Here is a 22,500-nt window from a genome sequence, read left to right on the forward strand (position 1 = left end):
CTGAGCTTTAATTTTCAACCTTTTGGAAAACAGCTGACATTTAGTCCATACAGTTTTTCTTAATATATTTTTACTCTGACGGTTATATTTATTAACTGGATTTCGTCCTGTCATGAAACTGTGATTATTGATTTGGATGAATTTAACTTTGTGTGATTCAAGACCACTGCTACTGGCATCAGTGAATGATCACTGATCATAATGAGCCGTAAAGATTTTTTTTTTTAATCTGCGGTACAGACTCTACTATTACTAATCAAAAGAACAATGAACAGACGGGAAAATAAATTCACACAGAGGAATTGCAAAGATGCTTGAGAATATATATGGTAAACCAACCCAATATTAGTCAGTCATATTCATGTACCATGAATGTCTTTTACATGTTTTGGGGGGTTTAGCGAAGGCCTAACGAATTAAAAACAGTTTCAGTCTCCTGAAATATTCGTCCCATAAGCATAACATTCCTCTAAATATCCCAGAATTCCAAAACTAAGAAACACAGAAGACCAGCTGTACTGGTTATACAAGGGCAGGAGGAGGGCGGGGGGCCCTCGGCAAGACGTCCACTCGACTCCCTAATGGAAAGAGTGCAAATGAACGCCGCCGGACCTTTTCCCGAATATAATAATAATAACAACAACTTCACCCAACAATGGAGGCGTTCCTCGCACATGTACATGAACTCATATCTTTCAAGCCCCTCAGCCTTCTCCTACCCCTCTCAGAGTTCCCCCTCTCCCTCCCCCCTTTCCCCAAACACACTCCAACACCCCATGAACAAGTATGAAAACCTGGTCCTTGACCGACTTTAGATGTCATGGCCTGCTCCTCCTCTTCTCTAAATTCAATCAAGGTGATTCGCAGTCTCTGACGTTCCATTTCCGGGAAATAAACAGCGTACAAATTAGGGGAATCTCGTTCGCAAGGGGATGAGAAGTGACTGAGGCTGAGAAAAATGAACTAGAGTAAATGAAAAAGGGTAGACAAGAATTTCACAAAAGGATTTAATAAAGCAAGAGGGAAGGATGATCGATGAGAGGGAGGGAGAGAGGAGCAGAAAGTAAGAATGCAGGATGAAATTTATGAAAAGGAAGCGCGAGAGACAAAGGAGGAAATGAAAGGGAGGGAAGATAAAATGCGGACGTTCAGACTATGACGGCCACATCGCAACGAGAGTATTATATCTTAGTAAAAACTCTGAATACTGTCTAAATAAGTACAGGTGCATTAAAGTCACTTGCACAGTTTTACTGATCGTGCAGACAATCATACACTCAAACGCAATTGTACCGGACCAAACAAGCAACCATTATTCTATAGGTTCCTATCAAGTGTCAGATATGTACCATCTTTGTAGTAAGCACATTATCATCTTGTGAGTTCATCATAATTTGAATACCAAGACACTACGATTAGTTCTCATCGGATTTCTTACTGTACTATATAGTCTCCGGCCGGCCAATGAAGAATTAAGGGAATTTGTTTCTGGTGATAGAAATTCATTTCTCGCTATAATGTGGTTCGGGTTCTACAATAAGCTGTAGGTCCCGTTGCTAGGTAACCTATTGGTTCTCAGCCACGTAAAATAAATCTAATCCTTCGGGCCAGCCCTAGGAGAGCTATTAATCAGCTCAGTGGTCTGGTTAAACTAAGGCATACTTAACTTTTTTTACTGTAGTGTATGGAATACACAAAGTACACTGACGAATCAGATTAAAAAGACACGGTCTCAAAATTCCCGAAATGTGATAGCTGTGATAAATGACAGTAACGATAACTACTAAAAATGAATTACAAGTGATTCGCATGGCTTACACATTTCGGCTGGTCCGCATTTGACACTTCTCAGAGAAGAAGTGGAAGAGGATTAAGGGAAGGGAGGAAAAAGGCTCAGTGAAAAAGAAAAGAGAGAGAGAGAGAGAGAGAGAGAGAGAGAGAGAGAGAGAGAGAGAGAGAGAGAGAGGAGGTTAGAGTTAAAAGGGGACAGGATTTGAGGATTTGATAAAAGGATGGAGAGCAACAGATACGGGTAATGAACGAGGACATGAGGGAGGGGAGTGCATTAAGAGGAGGAAAAACAGAGAGAGAGAGAGAGAGAGAGAGACCTTAACTATAATTATACAACGAAAAGAGAAAGAATGAACAGGAAAAATTCTTCAATTTTTCAAGACTTCGATCCACAGCCCTTCATGAGCTCCTAAAATATGAATTTTGCTTCGAATTTTATCTGGCGACATTTTTGGAATTATAAAGCAGTTTTAATAAGGGGGACTTTTTCCTTATTATACATTCAGTTTGCATACAGGCGAAAACATTACATTTCAACTACATGATTTATTACCAATATGAGAAACTAAACATTCCACTGTCTACGAAATTTAAAATCCAAAGACTTTTTTCATTCTTTCTACGCATACAATGACGTTCTCTGTTCTACGAGGTTAGATGAGTTTCCGCATTCGTTATCTAGATGAAAATTCAGTCACATCATCACAGTGAATTTAATTTTACGTTTCCGGGGCATATCTTGAAAAAATAATTGGGATTCTTATCAAAGTATGGCATACTTTGGAACGCATGATACAGATTTAAGCATAATTTTTTTTTTTTTGGGGGGCCCCGGAATATGCGACGTTTAGTATACATCCATACAATATTATGTTCAGAAAAACATAACATAACATAACATTGGAGAGAAAGTACAATAGGAAAAAAAGTTGATACAAAACGTGAAAATGAAAAAAGAGAAACAGAAAAGAATTTGGGATTTCTTTAATCTTTTCTCCTACAGCCCCCGTCTAACCATTTCCCCTTTTTCTTTCACCTTTTTTTTCATATGGCCATTATTCCCCTCGTAACTCCGGACAATGGGAAGACAAAAGGGGGGAGCCTTTGTATGGATACTTCCATTTCCGAAATACACAAAGCGACCATTGAAAAATGGCATAATCTATAAAATTTTACAGCCGCAAGAAGAGACCGTACGCAGATGTCGAACAACCCGTGAATTCATGTGTGTGGTGTGTGTGCACATACAAGTATGACACAAATATATATATATATATATATATATATATATATATATATATATATATATATATATATATGAATATACACACATTATATATATATATGTATACTTCATACATTTTATAGAGTATACATATATGTATACATACATACATACATATTTTATATATAAATTGTGTATGTGTGAGAAGGAGAGAGTGTGTCGAATTCGTACAAACTTTAAGTTTCTGTACCTGTGTACGTGTATGCATATTCGTGCATGCAAATCCATCAATCAGATGAAATACAGACACGAATGGCCCGGATAGGCGGCAGGCGAAGATAGCCCAAAGGACTTCCAGGACACAAGAAATGCGGACAAACGAAGCCAAAGTTTGAGCTCGACTATCTCGGCAAGTAAAGATGGCCGGTAATTTTCAGTTTAAAAAACTGGAAAAAGCAAATTTTGATATGTAGGCGGCAGATCAAAAATTTTCCAAACGAAGAGCAAAAGAGTCGAAGGTAACTTTTGTTCAATTGATCATCATGACCACGAAAGCGACTAGAGTGTGAATACATGTACTCAAAACAAACGCGTTTGATACACGTACGCCATGTAAATTTACACCGAAAAATTCGACGTTCCACGCAAAAAGAGAAAAGGAAAAAAAGTATAAAATGCATCATTTGATACCAGCTTAATTAGGAACAACCAGGGTATGTCTCCTCTTCTCTCTGCTCAAGTTTCATGGTGAGTCATGCTAACAAGCGAACTTTATTCTACGCGTCAACAAAACTTCAAAGGAAGGCAAACTGCAAAATTACGTTCGATCCTGAAAAGCAGATACGTCCTCGACACGGCCGCCGTGTCTTTTTTTTTTTTTTAGTTCCACGTACGAAAACAAGAATGTGGCAGGCCCGGTGATTATTGATTTCGTTGTTGTGTAATGCTCGTTTGTTGCTGTTGTTGTTGTTCATGAAGATGTAGTCCTTTTTATTGTTTCCTTTTTCATTTACATGTTGTATTTATTGTTGTTGTCTCCAGATCAATGCTGTTTCTGTTCTTGGTGCAATATTGGATTCCAGGTGCATAATATAACCTTGTCCTTTCTTTATGTTTACAAATGGCTTTAATTCATTATATAACTCATGCTACTTCTGATAAGCCTGGATAAGAAGACTACTACCTATTACTATACGACCTTTAACTCCCTAATCATTCTGTCTATTTGGAGAACAACGCAAGGTTTTTTAATCATGCAATCAACTAATGCATTCATCTCCTTAATCATTCGGGGACAACTTTACTAATATCGACTCTTTTTGGATTTTCAATACTGCGTTTTAAAAGATATCATCAGGATTTAATTGGGTTATCCTGTTCTTAATATTTCCTTTATGTGCATTTATCTAAAAATCCTCTAAAAAGCTGACCTTTCGTTTTCCTTTCACGAAATAAATGTGTATCAGTATAAAACCTTTGGGTCTGACATCTTGTCAATTTTTAAAATGGGGTTTATGGTTCGTTGAATAATATGATGAGTATGAGGATAATGATGATGAGGTCACCACCACCACTTCTACAATCTAAAGCTCATCTCTCTCCAATTAAAGGGGAATGGACATTTTACCAATATTTCAATGACCTAGAAAACGATAGCCAAGGGTAGTCACTCGAGACATCAAGATAATCCTACTACATTTTAAACGTATGATCTCAGAGCCAAGAAAAATTCTATGGGCCGAAACGGACGCTACTGAATCATCTCTGCGACAGTATACATATGTATAACGAAATTAGGTAACTATACATTTAAAATTTGAATTCTGGCTGATTATTAGCGATTTGTGCAATATCCCCTTCAATTCTCTTGCGTTTTTCTGTAATTCTATAATAGTTTTTGTTTAATTTCCGAACTGAGGCGGATACAGGTGCTCTGAAACAAGCATCCTGAATCAATAAATAAAAAAAGCAGAGTAACTTGTGTTTTCAGTATCGTAGTTTTCACATCGAGATTGAAAGAAAAATTACTGTGCTTCCCACAAATGCACTTTATGATTATGAAATTTAGGTCTTATTCATATGTGAAATGGATGACAGCTCGCCAGTCAATTCAAAATCTAGCTCCCACTCTCCTTTCTACTCCTTTAGACGAAGACGAACTTTTTTTTTTTCAGGAGCTAAATCAGAGGGAGAGAATTGGGAACCTCTGCCAGGAGAAAGACGCAAATAATTTAATGGAAGTGTCATCAGAGAGTTTATTTAAGAAGCTTATCTTACTCCTCCACATAATTACAGGATATATGAAGATGAGTGGGCTGTGAGAGGCTGAGACGAAGTTAAGCGATCTCTCTCTCTCTCTCTCTCTCTCTCTCTCTCTCTCTCTCTCTCTCTCTCTCTCTCTCTCTCTCTCTCTCTCTTATAATTTGCACTGATATAATCACTTTTCTACTTACTTCTCTATTAAACTTCCCAAGCAGTCAGTCAAATCACCCAATCACTCCGTCGATCATCTAATCATTCCAATATATTAAGTAAACTTTTGCGCAAACTTAGTGAGAATATTACATCTGAATATTACCCTCGAAAGCCATGTTTGTTTTTGGACTCTTACTTGTTTTGTCACCGGCTTCCATTTTGATGGTGGTAGCTTGTCGGCCCCCCAAAATAAGTAAAATTTTCATGACGTTATTAGAACTGTCAGCAATGTTTGCTTGTCAGACCCCAAAAAATAAGTAAAATTTTCTTGACCTTATTAGAATGGTCAGCCAAAGACCGCAAAGTATGTACACACATACACAGAGGTACAAAGGCTAAAAGACCAGAAATATATGTTTACTTCTGAAAATGGGAAAGGACCTTTGACTCACATATACACATAATTTAATATATAATAATATATATATATATATATATATATATATATATATACACGTTACACGTTTAAAAATTTCGAATGTAAAGACATACTGTAGATATTAACTACACATTATGCTCTAAAAATCAAGGAGTCCCACCAAGGGAAAGGTGACTTACAGAGCTTTTAAAAAAAATGTCAGTGGTGATATTAACTTTAGACAATCAACAGTCCCACAAACAGTTACAGAGCTTTCAGAAAACGTCAATTGTGTAAACCAGGAGAGTGTTGCAGAGCTTTCAGAAAAGTCATTCTGCAAACCAGACAAGTGATGCAGAGCTTTCAAAAAATGTCAGTTCTGTAACCAGACAAGTGTTACAGAGCTTCCAGAAAAGTCAGTTCTGTACAACAGAAAAGTGATACAGAGCTTCCAGAAAAGTCAGCTCTGTACAACAGAAAAGTGATATAGAGCTTTCACAAAAGTCAGTTCTGTAAAACAGAAAAGTGATACAGAGCTTCCAGAAAAGTCAGCTCTGTACAACAGAAAAGTGATATAGAGCTTTCACAAAAGTCAGTTCTGTAAAACAGAAAAGTGATACAGAGCTTCCAGAAAAGTCAGCTCTGTACAACAGAAAAGTGATACAGAGCTTTCAGAAAATGTCAGTTCTGTAAACCAGAAAAGTGATACAGGGCTTTCAGAAAATGTCATTTCTGAAAACCAGACAAGTGTTACGGAGCTTTCAGATAATTGCAGTTCTATAAACCAGACAAGTGATGTAGAGCTTTCAGAAAATGCCAGTTCTGTAAACCAGACAAGTGATGCAGAGCTTTCAGAAAATGTCAGGCCTGTAAACCAGACAAGAGTCGCAGAACTTTCAGAAAAGTCAGTTCTGTGCACCAGAAAAGTGATACAGAGCTTTCAGAAAATGTCTGTTCTGTAAACAAGACCAGCATTACAGAGCTTTCAGAAAATGTCAGTTCTGTACACCAGAAAAAAACATACAGAGCTTTCAGAAAACTCTATTCTGTAAATCAGACAAGTGTTACAGAGCTTTCAGAAAAAGTCAGCTCTACACACCAGAAAAGTGATACAGAGCTTTCAGAAAAGTCTGTTCTGTAAACCACACAAGAGTTGCAGAGCTTTCAGAAAATGTCAGTTCTGTAATCTCTTTTCGCTGAGGAATGTTTCAGGATGCAATGCAACAAATGTAATGTCTTTTACATACACGCTTGATTCGAGGACGGGTGTGAAAAGATATGTCTATTTACGTCATATCTGGAGTTCAATGTTATCACAAAGAAAAGCGGATCATAAAACTGACGAATAGTGAGTGTAAAGATAAAAGGGATCTTTACACTATTTATACACACACACGCACGCACTCGGACATGCATACACACACACACATATATATAACATATATATACAGTATGTATATATATATATATATATATATATATATATATATATATATATATATATATATATATATATATATATATATATATATATATATATATATATATATATATATATATATATATATATATGGGCAAGAAGTTAACGACCTTCTAGAAACATACAAGCACACACCAATAAGCGCGTCCGAAAGTGTAACTTCCATTTATGCAGAGCGAGGAGGGGGCAGTGAGCGGAGATTAACCAGGTACAATCAATACAAGATTAACCCAGATGGGAGCGAGAACATATTTACATATAATCAATAATTGAAAAGCAAGCGAATTAATATTAAAACAACGAATCCGGACAAACGGACTGAAGCGATATCGGAGGCTGGTTTTCGTCAGATTTTCATCAAATATGCAAGGCAGGATATTAGGTCTGTTAAGGTGATGATTAAAGATCAGGAGGCGAGGCTCTCCCTGGGACTGTTGTACCTGTCTGTTTAGAATTCTGTTTAAATAATCATATACTGACCTACATCTAGATAATGTCGGTTTGCCCGAACTCTAAATAGGAGTTAAGTATGTGCGGTTTAAACAAGATCTGTCATGTTGAAAAGCAAGTTATTATTCACTGCCAGACTTAAAGTAAAGGTTTGGGGATTCCAATTGTGTTGTGGTGTGATTCCCCCAGTGGCATAATCTAGTCAAATAACTACAGCAAAATTCACGGAAATTTGAGTTTTCCCACAAGGGATTAAATTCAACAAATTTAACGAGAGTCTCAACCGTTTTTCTCGATCAAATTGCGGTGGTAAAATTCTTGAAGTCATCACTGATGAAGGTCTGTCTTTCAGAGATGATTGGAACAACCCTTCATCTGCTGGCAGAGCCAGGGGTAAGGAGGGTATGATGTTTGCAATCTCATCCAAATACTACACCCTCTAGGAAGGAATAAGGCTATATATATATATATATATATATATATATATATATATATATATATATATATATATATATATATATATATATATATATATATATATATATATATATATAATATATATATATATATATATATTTATATATATACTGTATATATATATATATATATATATATATATATATATATATATATATATATATATATATATATATATATATATATATATATATACAAACACAAAGTTTAATAGCGTTTATTTTCGCTGCTAACTTTGTGCAACAATAACAGGAAAGCACTGAATCAAAGTAAAACTATTAGTTATAACTGAAAAGAAGAATCAGAAGAAAAAACAAAGTCAACTTTAATGGGGGAAAACTTGGAATCAGATGAAAATGATTTCTGCGAAAGCTTGGAGAGAAAACACAAAATCAAACGAAGAACGTGGTAAACAGAAAATTCATAAAAAATTAAGCCTGGCCTAAAAGTAAAAACACATGGCATAGAAAACTCAGAAAAACAGTGAGTCAATACATCCAAGGAAATAAATTTAAGCAAATGCACTTGATGGAAGTAACAAACTCATGGGAGTACGCATGCTTGGAAGAATCAGTGTCACGCTTAAGCACTCAGATCGAGGAACAATCATGAATAAGCACACTCCGTGGATTACTGAACCAGCAAGGGGTAGCAAGGAGTCTCTGGTGTTAGATTGAGTTGGCTTTGTGCCAATACGGGTTCGTTTTCCTTGGGAACGATGGACTGAAACACTGGATTGTTTCTGAAGGAAAAGGACTGAAAGAGGATATTATTATTATTATTATTATTATTATTATTATTTCAGCAGATGAAACCTATTCATATAGAACAAGGATACCAAAGGCGCCAATGACTTGAAATTCAAGCCTCCAAAGAATGTTGGTTTCAACCTCCCAACCACAGACCCCACACTGCGGCAGTAACTGATCATGATACATAGAGCCAGTGATTTTTCATCGCCCTGGGGGAGGCGCGAACCCGCGACACCTGAGTGGCATTCCACGGCACTAACCACTATACCAGCGGACCAGCAAAGAATATAAAGTTTGCATGTTAAAACAAAAAGGTAGAAAAAATTAAAATTGAGTTATTTGGTAAATGATGATAATCATGGGGACACAAAGCATAGTGGTTTAACTTTTTTACCTTTATCCTTATTGAGAGAGAGAGAGAGAGAGAGAGAGAGAGAGAGAGAGAGAGAGAGAGAGAGAGAGAGATCGTAAATCATAAGCGCAAAATCCTTCGAAGCTTCCAGCTTACCAAACAGAGACCTTGAGTTTCCTATGAAAGATATGCCTTTTTCCAAGTTGAAAAAAACTCAAGCGGATCTTTTAGCTGGACACAAATCGTAAAAATCGGGTTTGTACTTTGTCTAAGATACACAAAAATACTGTACTTGCCGATACGTTCATTTTTAATTTGAGAGTAAATATGGAAACAGCAAATAATCGTGCGGGTTCTGTGACTGAATGACGACTGCAGTATCAATAGCATTCTTTGAAAGATCACGTGGCTGAGTTTTCTTTCACACCTGATCCACAATAACTTGGTTAAGGGCAAAATGTTTTTAGTGTAATGCGAAGGAGAAAATATTCATTCTAATTTGGATAGCAAAAGAAAAATACTGAACATAAGGATGAGTTGAATTGAAGTGAATATAGAATTTATGCCAAAGGCCAAGCACTGGGAACTATGAGGTCATTCAAAGCTGAAATGGAAATTGACAGCAAAAGGTCTGAAAGGTGTGACAGGACGAAAACCTCGCAGGCACTATGAATCATTTATTAAAAGAGGGTGGAAAGTAAGACGAAGAAAGAGAATATGAAAGGAGGTACAGTAAAAGGACCGAAAGGGGTTGCAGCTAGTGGTCGGAGGCACGCTGCAAAGAACCTAAAGTAAAGCCTACAGTGAACCGCACGAGGTGCACTTCCGGCACTGCTCCCCTACGGGTTTAAACATAAGGATAAATATATATACGAATGGAAGGCCTTCCCTTCAGCAATACAAGCTCTGTTGCTTCAAGTTTCTTGACGTAATTGTTTCGGATCTCGTTATTTTCATATTCGGCCGGATCTCTGGGGTTACGTCATGGGACAAAAACTCTCTTCATCATAATATTTCTTCATCTCGTGTTCTCATATCATTTTTCCTACCGTTTTACCTGATTTAACGTCTAAAATAGTTCTCTTATGTGCTTACAGTTCCAGATTCACACATACACATGGTAGCCAGAATTACATACATAGAAGTCGAAACAAGCAAGCAAACACAAACTTATATACATGCATACCTACATATATATATATATATATATATATATATATATATATATATATAAAATTATATATATATATGTATGTATGTATGTATTTACAGTGGATCTGAATATAGTTGAAATTATGGATTTGCGAGAACTAATGAAACTGCGCACGAACTTTAGGGAACCTAGTGATTTGAGGCAGGGCAAAAACTAAGGTTTATTGGTGCAAACTTGAAGGTTTTAGTTTTGAATTCGCTTTGTATACTAATCTAAATTCGAATGTATCTTATAAATTCGTTCTAACTTTTCTGCAGCCTAGGTTTTAAGACTCGGGAGGGAATGTTCAAACACAAAAATTTATCTTTAAAACTGATATTGTTTTACAGACTAGGGTATGCATTAGACAGATTGCGTAGTCCTATGAGATGTGTTTGGTGATTATATTGGGTTTATGTTTTCTCTTATATATATATATATATATATATATATATATATATATATATATATATATATATATATATATACCTTAGTTTTACCAGACCACTGAGCTGATTAACAGCTCTCCTAGAGCTATTGAAGGATTAGACTTATTTTACGTGGCTAAGAACCAATTGGTTACTTAGCAACGGGACCTACAGCTTATTGTGGGAATCCGAACCACATTATAGCGAGAAATGAATTTCTATCACAAGAAATAAATTCCTCTAATTCTTCATTAGCCGGATGGAGATTAAAATATTAATGAAATGACTTCAATAGGATTCAATACACTTCCCTCTACGTTTGGAGGAGTGATCTCGTGAGCATGGCCTGAAGGTCACGGAGAAGTAACCCAACCCAGAACCCTGTACACATCCTTCTCCTCTCCTATTGGTTACTATGATGTTATCTTGATGACATTAAATATTAATGAATAGACGGGCTGTAAACATAACAGGATGCACTGGTTGTTCATTACGTGCGTTGTTAATACATTTTTTTTTTACAGAACAGAGTGACAAACAATTGTAAAAATTAATAATTCAAGTAAAATGATCTTAGCGTATAAAATTACGAATGAAGTTATACAATTGTAAGTAGTTTTCCACTTTCATCTTAAATCCAATAATTTATGCAATTTCTAATAATTATGGCGATAATTTCTATATTTTCTCCTTATTTTTGGGTTTTGAGTGAGGCAGAATTGTATTTTCGATTGTAAACAAATGACGTTTACAAAACATCTTATAACTCTGTAATTTTGTTGAAAAACACACATGCACACAAATTATATATTTATACACACACACACACACACACACTATATATATATATATATATATATATATATATATATTCCAGACGTACTACTACGAGTCTCATCACTGTAAAAAAAAAATCACTTAGCTTCCAAATGTATGTTAGGATACTGCTAAAATGAATATACAAGTATCCAAAAGAACCGACCAAAGTTTTTTGAAACTTTTTAAGTAAGGATAAGTCTATTCTCTAATAGGCTCATAGCAACTACGACACTATTACTTTCTCTCTTTTTTTTGTTATTCTTTATATATCAATTTATTTATTTATTCTTTATATATCAATTATTATTTATTTATTTATTATTATTATTATTATTATTATTATTATTATTATTCAGACACAAGGAAACGACATGTACTCGAACTGCACTCTTCCCTTCCAGCAAACAAAGTTTTCGTTTGCAAAAAAATTAATAATAAATAAATAAATAAATAAATGAGTGGAAATAAAATATTAAAAAAATTTCAAGAGATATAAGTAGTTAAAATGAGTATCGAATAAATATACACAATAATGCCCACTTTCAGAAGGTACAAATAGGTGTCAAAGTGTACCTCTAACCAAGAAAATTCAAACCGAAGGGCGCAAAAGACATTGTTGCAAGGGTGATGACATAAGCTATAGCTCATAGTGTAAAAAAAAAAGTCTCGTCGAATAAATGGGATGAGATTAACATGGAAAAAGGGCAGAAGGGGAAGAACGTAGAAAAAAAAAATATCACGGGTAAACGTAGTAAAAGGAAAGGACGATGAAAAATGAAACTATTTGAATCTTGAATTCATGGAAGCAACAGACTCGTAGGGGAGAAAAATCCACAGAGGGTTTAGTTATTCGGTTCCTAAAAAATCCCATAAATAAAGGGACCTGATTGATAAATCAACTACGAGGATGACGTAAGTGAGACCACTGACCTTTAGAGAGAGAGAGAGAGAGAGAGAGAGAGAGAGAGAGAGAGAAAGCTTCATTTGATGATGTATCTAATTTTAGTCAGCTATGAGAGGCCAAACCAATGTTGCCACAATTAACGACATCAGCAGTGGTGCCACCGCTCGGGCACATTTCTCCAATTTTGGAAATGAAAGTAATGATAAAAACAACACGTAGAAATGACATAACTGCCGATTAATCTGGAAAATGTACTTCATTTCTACAATACTATTTACGAGAGCAAGGCGGTTCCTAAAATAACACTTGCTTGTCACAAAGTGCAAAACATTACAGTAATATCTTAATTATATATATATATATATATATATATATATATATATATATATATATATATATATATATATATATATATATATGTGTATATATATACACTGAATATGTATACGTATATGTATATATAGAATTATACATAATTACATAATATATATATATATAATATGTATATTAACTTTATCTATATATATATATATATATATATATATATATATATATATATATTAATGTATCACTTACACAATTGTTCTGTGCATTAATACAATTACTAACAGGACGTCATTGAAACTGGATAGTATTTAACGTCAGTATCCGTAGGACTGCTAGTCCTAGAAAGCTTGTAACTTTTTCTAAATAAATATCTCCGCATATATATATATATATATATATATATATATATATATATATATATATATATATATATATATATATATATATATATATATATATATGCTTATGTCACTAAATAGCGCGTAACAATATATTCAGCCAAGGCCAGAGGAAAAATAAAAGAAGGAGTACGTACCAAGCATTTTCGTCTATTTCGGTTGTGCCTCGAAAATGTGTTGAAAATTACACGAAAGCGCTTAGTACTCTAATTTTTTCCTGTGGCCTTGGCTGAATATATATATTATATATATATATATATATATACATATATATATATATATATATATATATATATATATATATATATATATATATATATATATATATATATATATATATATATATATATATATATATATATACACATACACGCACACACGAAGGCAGATGTTGAGTGAAATTTAAAACAACTATTGTTGCAATACGGTTGGGTTGGCTAAGAAAGAAACCTGTTTGTTGTAAAAAAAAAACATTATTTATGTTCCACTCAAAAAGAGAAAAGCTGATTGTTGCTACCATTTTGTCACATGGTAATCGTAAATTCCGTTCTACCTCGATAATAGTCAATATCGACGATATTGGTAAGTCTTTCACCTTTGCATTACCGTCGAAACTTACGTTGCGAACACAAAACTATAAAATCTGATCTGCAGACAAACGATCAAGTACATTTCTTAAGCCTTGGAAGACTTAGTTAATAATATGGTTTCCAAAATTTTGTTACTAACTCGATAATATTACATTTTCTTATTAACCTACCGACAAATTTCGTTAATAACACAAAAGTTACTGTTATTAAAGCTCGTTACTAATAAATTTCTTGAGTAAATTTCAATACTAAGACTAATAATCGTAATTTTCGTTATCGGTACCGAATTGCGCTTTTTGTGTCATTGATTCTGTCATTTATTAACATCAAAAGAGCAACTTCTTCAATAAGGAACATTAAATATCGATATATTAAAGGTGACTACTTCTTGTTACTTTCAATATTAGTGAACTTTGTTACCCGGCGTATAAAAATATTTTTCCATAACAGCAATAACAAGCTTTGCCGCTAACATGAGATGCGCGCATTTCATGAAATGGACTTTATTGCTCACAATGAAATTTACTCTTCATATGTTGGTAACGAAATTTATTGCTACTAAGGATGTAACAAGAGTGAATTTATAGTTTTGCTGTTATTGCTGAAATGAAATCTTGTTTATTTAATAATTTGATAATTAATTTTTCCTTTTCTAATGACTAATTTCTTCTTTCTGTATTTCCTATTAACTTCTGTTATTTCTTTCAAATGAACGCCATATTCTTTGGAAGCTTGAATTTCAGGTCAATGGCCCCTGTGGGCTTGTTCCATATGAATAGAGGGTTCGTGTTCTGAATAATAATAATAATAATAATAATAATAATAATAATAATAATAATAATAATAATAATAATAATAATAATAATAATAATAATGTGTAGAACTCTCAATGCCGAGAACAATAGTAACTTTGTATAAGTCCACAATAATATATCAATGGTAGAATGTGAGACTTTATAAAAATGTATAAAAAGCTTTCGAACCCTACCCTGGGCTCATCTTCAGTCCAACTAAGTAATTTTAACCTAAAATGTGACGAGGTAAACTTCTGAAAAGCTGACGTAAAGGATGGATGGCGGTGGTGGTTAGCTCCTCCAACGGTCACGTCAATGAAGGAAGTGGTCAGCCGCCCAACTAGGTCATTTCATCTCCTCTGTTGATATTTCTGGCTGCTATCCGACTCGATCTTCTCACTGGCTGTTGCAATGTTGCACGTAATCCCTCTACCACTGATATATTATTGTGGACTTTATACAAAATAATAATAATAATAATAATAATAATAATAATAATAATAATAATAATAATAATAATAATAATAATAATACTTCTATTTTTTTTTTTTTTTTTTGTCTATCACAGTCATCCTATTCGACTGGGTTGTATATATTTTTTTTTAGTGTGGGGTTCCGGGTTGCATCCTGCCTCCTTAGGAGCCCATCACTTTTCTCACTATGTGCGCTGTTTCTAGTAGCACACTCTTCTGCATGAGTCCTGGAGCTACTTCGGCATCTAGTTTTTCCAGATTCCTTTTCAGGGATCTTGGGACCGTGCCTAGTGTTCCTGTGAGATTTACTACTACAACTGGTAGCAACAGTGGAAATTTCGTCGCTACCATAATGAGAGTAAACTTAGTTGTTTTATAAACAAATTCATTACTAGTTCGATAATACAATCCGTTGCCAACATGAAAGAGTATCTCAGTTTTCTCCGGGGTCATGGCGAACTCAGTCCCCACTACTGCCCTGATAACGGTACATATTCACAATACTTACGGTGGTTCGTTGTCCCCATTTAGTCTGCTGTTCTGGGGGGGTCTTGAGCTGGGAGGCCTTATACTGCAAAAGAAAGGAAATCATTCGTTAACACAATGTTTACTTTGTCATTTAACTACAATAATAATAATAATAATAATAATAATAATAATAATAATAATAAGTTAATACATTGTTTATTTGAGGTATGTGGTTAAAGGTCATACAATAATAACTAATAATAATAATAATAATAATAATAATAATAATAATAATAATAATAATAATAATTTGTTAATATATTATTTATTTGAGGTATGTGGTTACAGGTCATTTAACAACAATAATAATAATAATAATAATAATAATAATAATAATAATAATAACAATAATAATAATAATAATAATAAACACAGCAATCCAAGATGATTACACGCTCAAATTTTTACTGACATTTACTTTAAAGGAAAAAAATCAACCCAAATTTTCCAGAGATTTTATTAATTTTCGACCGTTGACACTATATTAGCACTACTCAAATTACAGGAGAAGACTGGAACCTAAATTGTTGAAGTTATTCAAGGTCAAGGACCGAAAAATAAGAAAGAATAATTTAAGCAATGATAATGAAGCTCTATAAAGAGTGTGGTGTTATAAATATTTACCAAGAATTGCCAAAGACAGTTTCAGGTAAATTTTTTGTTTTCCAATTTTTTCAAATACGTTCGAGAGAGAGAGAGAGAGAGAGAGAGAGAGAGAGAGAGAGAGAGAGAGAGAGAGAGAGAGAGAGAGAGAGAGAGAGAGAGAAATGTTGGTGACAAAATTCTGAATAAAGATAGAATGCTTTTCATTCATTTGATATTATATGGGAGCGAGAAATATAAAATTCTTTTCATGCGAATTACGTCATTACAAAACATGCCGATTTCAGATTTTTTAAAAACAGCTCCAAAAAAAACAAGCATGAAATTTCTCTTGTTCAGTATTGTGGCTTACATCACCTTTAAAAACACACCACAGTCATTTAATTGAGGTACGGAAATTTTCGATTGTTCTAAATTTCATAATCCTTTTTTTGCACCGCACTGGGGTTTGGCATTATATGAAAAACCTATTTTTCCTCACTACTGGTGCGGGTGCTTTACCGGAACCAATATGCGACTGTTCTTTCCTATTTTAGGAGAACGGATACGCAATTTTTTCTCACATATACACATTTTTTTTTCACAATGTAAAATATCCCACTTCTTCGATTTGTGCGTTAAAATGCACAATCATTTTTTTTATTTTGGTTGAAAAAATACGCTAATTTTTCAAACGCACAATATTTTTCGATTTTAGTCGATAAAATACTTAAATTTTTCAGATCTGGCTGGGTAAAATAAGCAATATTCTCCAACTTTGGTGGGTAAAATGTGCTAATTTTTATGCGACGAATTTCAAAAATTTTAGTTTCTCCTGAAGTCTCTGCAACTTTAATTTCCTTATTAAGCGAAGTTACGCCTACTGTTTATATAATGTTCGATTTTGCCTGTGATCTTGAAAATTAGCCACGAAATTAATACTGGATAAGTAATATGGGAAACAATCCCTGTAAGTTTCAACAACTTCGGACAAAAAACCGGGTAATAATAATAATGATCATAAAATTACCAATTATTATTTCTTGTATGAGTAGTAAAACCAATTACGTTTGCTAGAAGTTGTCATGGTTCCTAAGATATTTTTAATTTCTTATTTTCTAATTCCATTGGTAGCATATTCTTTCGGCCCATTTGTCTTAACAATTACTTCCATACGAGAAAAAACAGGTACGAGTCAAACCACTCTGAGTGTTCATTTTCAAAGGAAACAGAAAAGAAAAACCTGGAACCCCTTGAAAGTGTGAGGATGGAGGGAGGAAAGCTCAGGGGGGACTGTTGTTGTCTTTTCTCTGAGTTGTTTTGTTTTCCCCCATCTCGACTCTCTAGAGCACACACACAACAGCACCAATAACCAAAGTAACAATAGCAGTATAAAAAAAACTAAATGATCAGCTTTTGCTCTCAAAAAAGCTTTTGAACACAACTGCCGCTCTAAAAAGAATAAGCCCATTTTTGGTCAGACAATCACGGCAGCTATTTAAAATTTCCCATGATAAACCTTAAAAGCACCAAAAGTTAAAAGTATTATTTAAAGTCATTTCAAAAGGTAAAAACAGGGAGCAAAACTGAAAATATAAACTTGATAACCAATACGTAATGAATGACCATTTGCTAATGAGTAATAAAACATGCAAAGTCCAATGAAAACGACCGAAAAGTGTCCTTTACTGTAGCCTCACGCAAAAGAATAAGCAAAAAATTGTGGGAGAATAACTTGTGAATTCGAAATCTTTAAAGGTAGCAACATCCGTTATGACAACTTCGAAGTCAATGAAAAGGAGCAACGTCCCTTGTGACGACTCTGAAGTTGGTTGAAGGAGGCAACGTGCCTCAGGACACTGAAGTAAGGCAAAGGGAGCAATGTCCCTAAGGACCTCCTCAAAGTCAACGGAAAGAAGCAGTTTCTTGGGAGGACAGCGACGTCAGCTGAAGAGAGCAGCCACTCACAAGAAGCAACGTCCTTTAACAACTTCGAAGAAGTCGAGTCAAAGAGGAATAAATTTGTGACCGCTTTAGAAATCAGTCAGAGAGAGCTACGACTCTTAAGCCAGTCAGTGGGAGTAAGCTTTCCTCGGGACTTCACTGAAGACAGACGAATCAGTTGAAGGAAGCAATGCTCTTAGGGACGACACCGAAGTCAGTCGAAAGCTGAATCGTCCTTCGGAATGACAGCGAAGTTCGTTGAAAGAGCAACGTCCCTTGTGACAACTCCGAAGTCAGTCAAAGGGGAACACAGTCCCCTGTGACGGCAACGACGTCGCTTCATGCTGGCGATGTCCCTTCCTCTCTACACTATTCGTAATCACTGTTGCCGGATGAACTCATGTTGTTCGCATCGTGCTACGACAAGTCTCTTGTGTGATGCGATCCAAGGAGGTCCTCACCTCGTTAGGTCAATTTTCAAAGTTATGAATAAACAACATGATGAGGCACTAACTTTCCTTTCAACAACCTGGCTCTCTCTCTCTCTCTCTCTCTCTCTCTCTCTCTCTCTCTCTCTCTCTCTCTCTCTCTCAGGCGCTCTATCCATGTGAAGGAAGGAGGATGAGAGGTGGCATGGACAGGGGGGGGGAGTGGTACGGGGGGTGAACCTGTTCCACCACCAGCAAGGAAATCAATAATTGGTCGTGTGGGCTCACCTGGAGAGGCAGCCACTGATGGGCCGACCGAAGGAGAGGTGTAGAGAGAGAGAGAGAGAGAGAGAGAGAGAGAGAGAGAGAGAGAGAGAGAGAGAGAGAGGAAGGCAGCACCCATTAATTATGTTGAAATAAACGTACTGGAGAGAGTAAATTTATAGAGTACAAAAGAGAGACGGAGAGTGAGAGGAAGAACCTGTAAATCATACTTATTTACACGTACAAGCTAGGAAAAGATGTATGAAGTAGTCACACACACACACACACAGAGAGAGAGAGAGAGAGAGAGAGAGATAAACCAATAAAGCCTACGTTAAAAACATGAACTGATAATATGAGTACGAGAACCTCTACGGCCGTCGATCCCCACAGACACACACACACACACAGACAGACATAAGCACAGAAACATGGCGTCGAAGACGTGCGCCTCTGTTAAACGAGCTTTTAATTGTGATAAGGAAATATTCAATTAACGTTTCCAAAATGATATCCCGGACGCTCTGGGGAAATCACCCACAAACGTAGAGAGAGAGAGAGAGAGAGAGAGAGAGAGAGAGAGAGAGAGAGAAATTGTCTATATAGTCACAAAATACGAAAATATTGCTTATGTTTGTTATTTGGGAAAATGACTTTCATAGAATGTAACCTTTTTGTTATTTGTTTCTCCTAGTAGAACATGATGTCTTCATAAGGTTTTCTTATGAGATAACATTTATCATCACATATGAGGACTAGTTACCCAAACAGGTGAACACACACACACACACACACACACACACACAAAACACAGGATAAAATGCTACTTAATAACTCGCAAACAAGCCGTAACATTTTTAAACTTTCAAGTATTAAACCATAAATAGCTCATTAACTTCGATTATCCGGCGCCTTGGGAATAAGTTAATATAGATGGTAAGTGCAACCAAAGTGACGAGGATTTGCCTTGTGGTTTTCTGCAGTTACACAAGAAAATAAACCCTTTCGGTTACATAAGAAACTAAAGCCTCTATCTTTTTACAAATTTGATGTAGGTATAAGAATATTTTATTCAACATTGTTACATGCTATACCACTGAGAACAGAATAGAATATAGAACTTAGGCCACCGGCCAAGCGCTGGAACCTAAGAGGTCATTCAGTGCTGAAAGGGAAATCGGCAGTAAGAAGATTTGAAAGGTGAAACAGGAGATAAACCTCCTACTTGTACTATGTAACAATAGTTAGGAGACGGTGAAAAGTCAGATGGAAAAAAGAATATGAACGGAGGTATAGTAAAAGAAATGGAAGAGGTTGCAGCCAGGGGCCGAAGAGACACTGCAAAGAGCTAACAGCACTGAGAACTTTATATTTGTACATGATATTCGGCTTTAACATAAGATTATATAACCTTTCTCTGCATCTTTTCCCACTTGTATGTGGGGTTGATGTTTCTGAGAGCTTTCCTCCACCTGGCTCGGTCAAACACATCGTCCTCTGACGATTGGTTGTTTCTCAGGTCTTCTCTAACGACATAAGGTTATAATGTTTTGCACATATTCATAATTACCGTAAAAATAACGACAGAAAACGTAATCCTAACGCGACAAGTAATGCCATATACAGCATAATTGTACAGCACTGCCTCCTAACCATGCAATATAATCAGTCAGATGTAAATTTGCCTATTTCATCTCATTATTATCACCATGCAGCGGAAGGATTTCCATATGTAGGAGGTGCGAGAATGTGCTCAAGATAAAGAGGTTATTATTAGCTGTGGTTCATTTCTGCACCGGAGGAATGTGGCAATAACTATCGTTTCGAAACTTTCTGAAGCCGCCCCTACTGGAAGATATGGCAAGGAATCATTAGTATCATTATTGCTGTTGTTGCCGTTATTCCTAATATGTTATAAAAGGGCCCACCACAGAAACCACAGTTTCGTTAACTTTCAAAAGAAGGATCAAACAAATTTAACCCTGGAGAACATGCACACACACACGTCCATTTATATATATAAAATCGGGGATATATATATATATATATATATATATATATATATATATATATATATATATATATATATATCATCCAATGTAGTTCCGGATCAATCGGACTTGATTAATACATAAATTCAAAGCGCAATTATCCATTACAAACACGTAATAAGGTTCATCAACAACAAACACTGACGCTTTTAATTCCCCTGGACAATGCATGTCACTCAGGCTTCAAATGGACTTTTCAATCTTCGCGATCAGAAAGCATCCGACACCAGGACTTCAAAGAGCTTTTAAAGATAATTTTCAGCATCAAAATTTCAGAGGGTCACGACACATGCCGCAGGAATCCAGGAGCCCTTAATTTTCAACGAAATATAGTGTCAACCAGCATTAGCAGGTACTTATGCGGTATGTGTTCATTATTCATATCATCATCATTATCGTCGCCTCCAGCGCGTAATGTGACGAAAAAGGCCTTTTGAAATTCCGCCACCCACTGTCTTTTATGTGCTTTATCCTCCATAAATCTCCACTCTCTATGACTCTAGCCTCCTTCCTCACAGTTCTTATCTAAGTAGGTCTGGGTCCTCCAACTCTCCTGGTGCCCAAAGGAGCCCAGCCAGCACTACCATGTACTCTCCTCCAAAAGGTTGCACGGAGAACATGTCCAAGCCATCGCCATCTTTCTTTCATCATTTCTTCAACATGCGGATATTCTTAATTTAATTTGTGGCATCATTCCAACTGTCCAGCCATCTGGCTCCTTATAATCATCTTGAAACTTCTTTTCTCAAACCGACAATTTCTATTAGATAAGTTTCACTGTCATGTTATGATTCATGTCCGCAAAAATGTAATAGAATTAAGTATAACCTTAATTTCGTTTGAAATTCCATACTGCCCAATGTTCAGTTGACTTTTTTTTCATTCTCTGACTAAATTCCAACTCAAGAGGACCTGTGCTGGATATCACTGTTCGTAAATATTTGCAGGTTCAACCTCATTTATCCATTCTCCATCAAATGTTATCTCATCCTTTGTGCGTTTATTCATGTAAGTTAACTTATTGTCCGTGCAAAGGTACAAGTGATCGTCTGCAAACGTTTCGATTTCTCAAACCAAAGCGATTTTTAAGCTAATTTCCATGTAAATATAAAACAAATCGTTCAAAAACCAGACTATACGTAGGTGAGGTTTTGAGCGAATTCTATAAGAATAAAAGCCACCCCTGCCCAAGTCTTGAAAGAATGATTCCCTTCTCCAAATTTAATACGCTCTCGAAATACGAGAACTTGCGTGTTGACTTTCAAAACTTACGCTTTATGTAACCTTAATGTGCTAAACTATATTTCACACATGAATAAATCTAACGCTCCAGGCTGACATAAAAATAAATTTTTTGACGGCAAAGTTTTGTAGATCATATCACCTCTTTAAATAAATCGGGGAGCTATAATAAGCCC

General features: G+C 35.3%; 1 protein-coding gene across 2 annotated transcripts in view; it reads right to left on the reverse strand.

Annotated features, from left to right (window-relative positions):
- LOC136826628 (regulator of G-protein signaling 20-like) overlaps positions 1 to 22,500 on the reverse strand; it is a 314,791-nt gene that overhangs the window by 58,399 nt on the left and 233,892 nt on the right. For both annotated transcript variants that reach the window (XM_067083939.1, XM_067083940.1), the window contains one exon: positions 15,794 to 15,856. In XM_067083939.1, the coding sequence (XP_066940040.1) occupies positions 15,794 to 15,856 (63 nt within the window). The remainder of the gene's footprint in view (positions 1 to 15,793; positions 15,857 to 22,500) is intronic.

This window comes from Macrobrachium rosenbergii, chromosome 41 (genome assembly GCF_040412425.1).
Source record: "Macrobrachium rosenbergii isolate ZJJX-2024 chromosome 41, ASM4041242v1, whole genome shotgun sequence".
NCBI lineage: Eukaryota > Metazoa > Arthropoda > Malacostraca > Decapoda > Palaemonidae > Macrobrachium > Macrobrachium rosenbergii.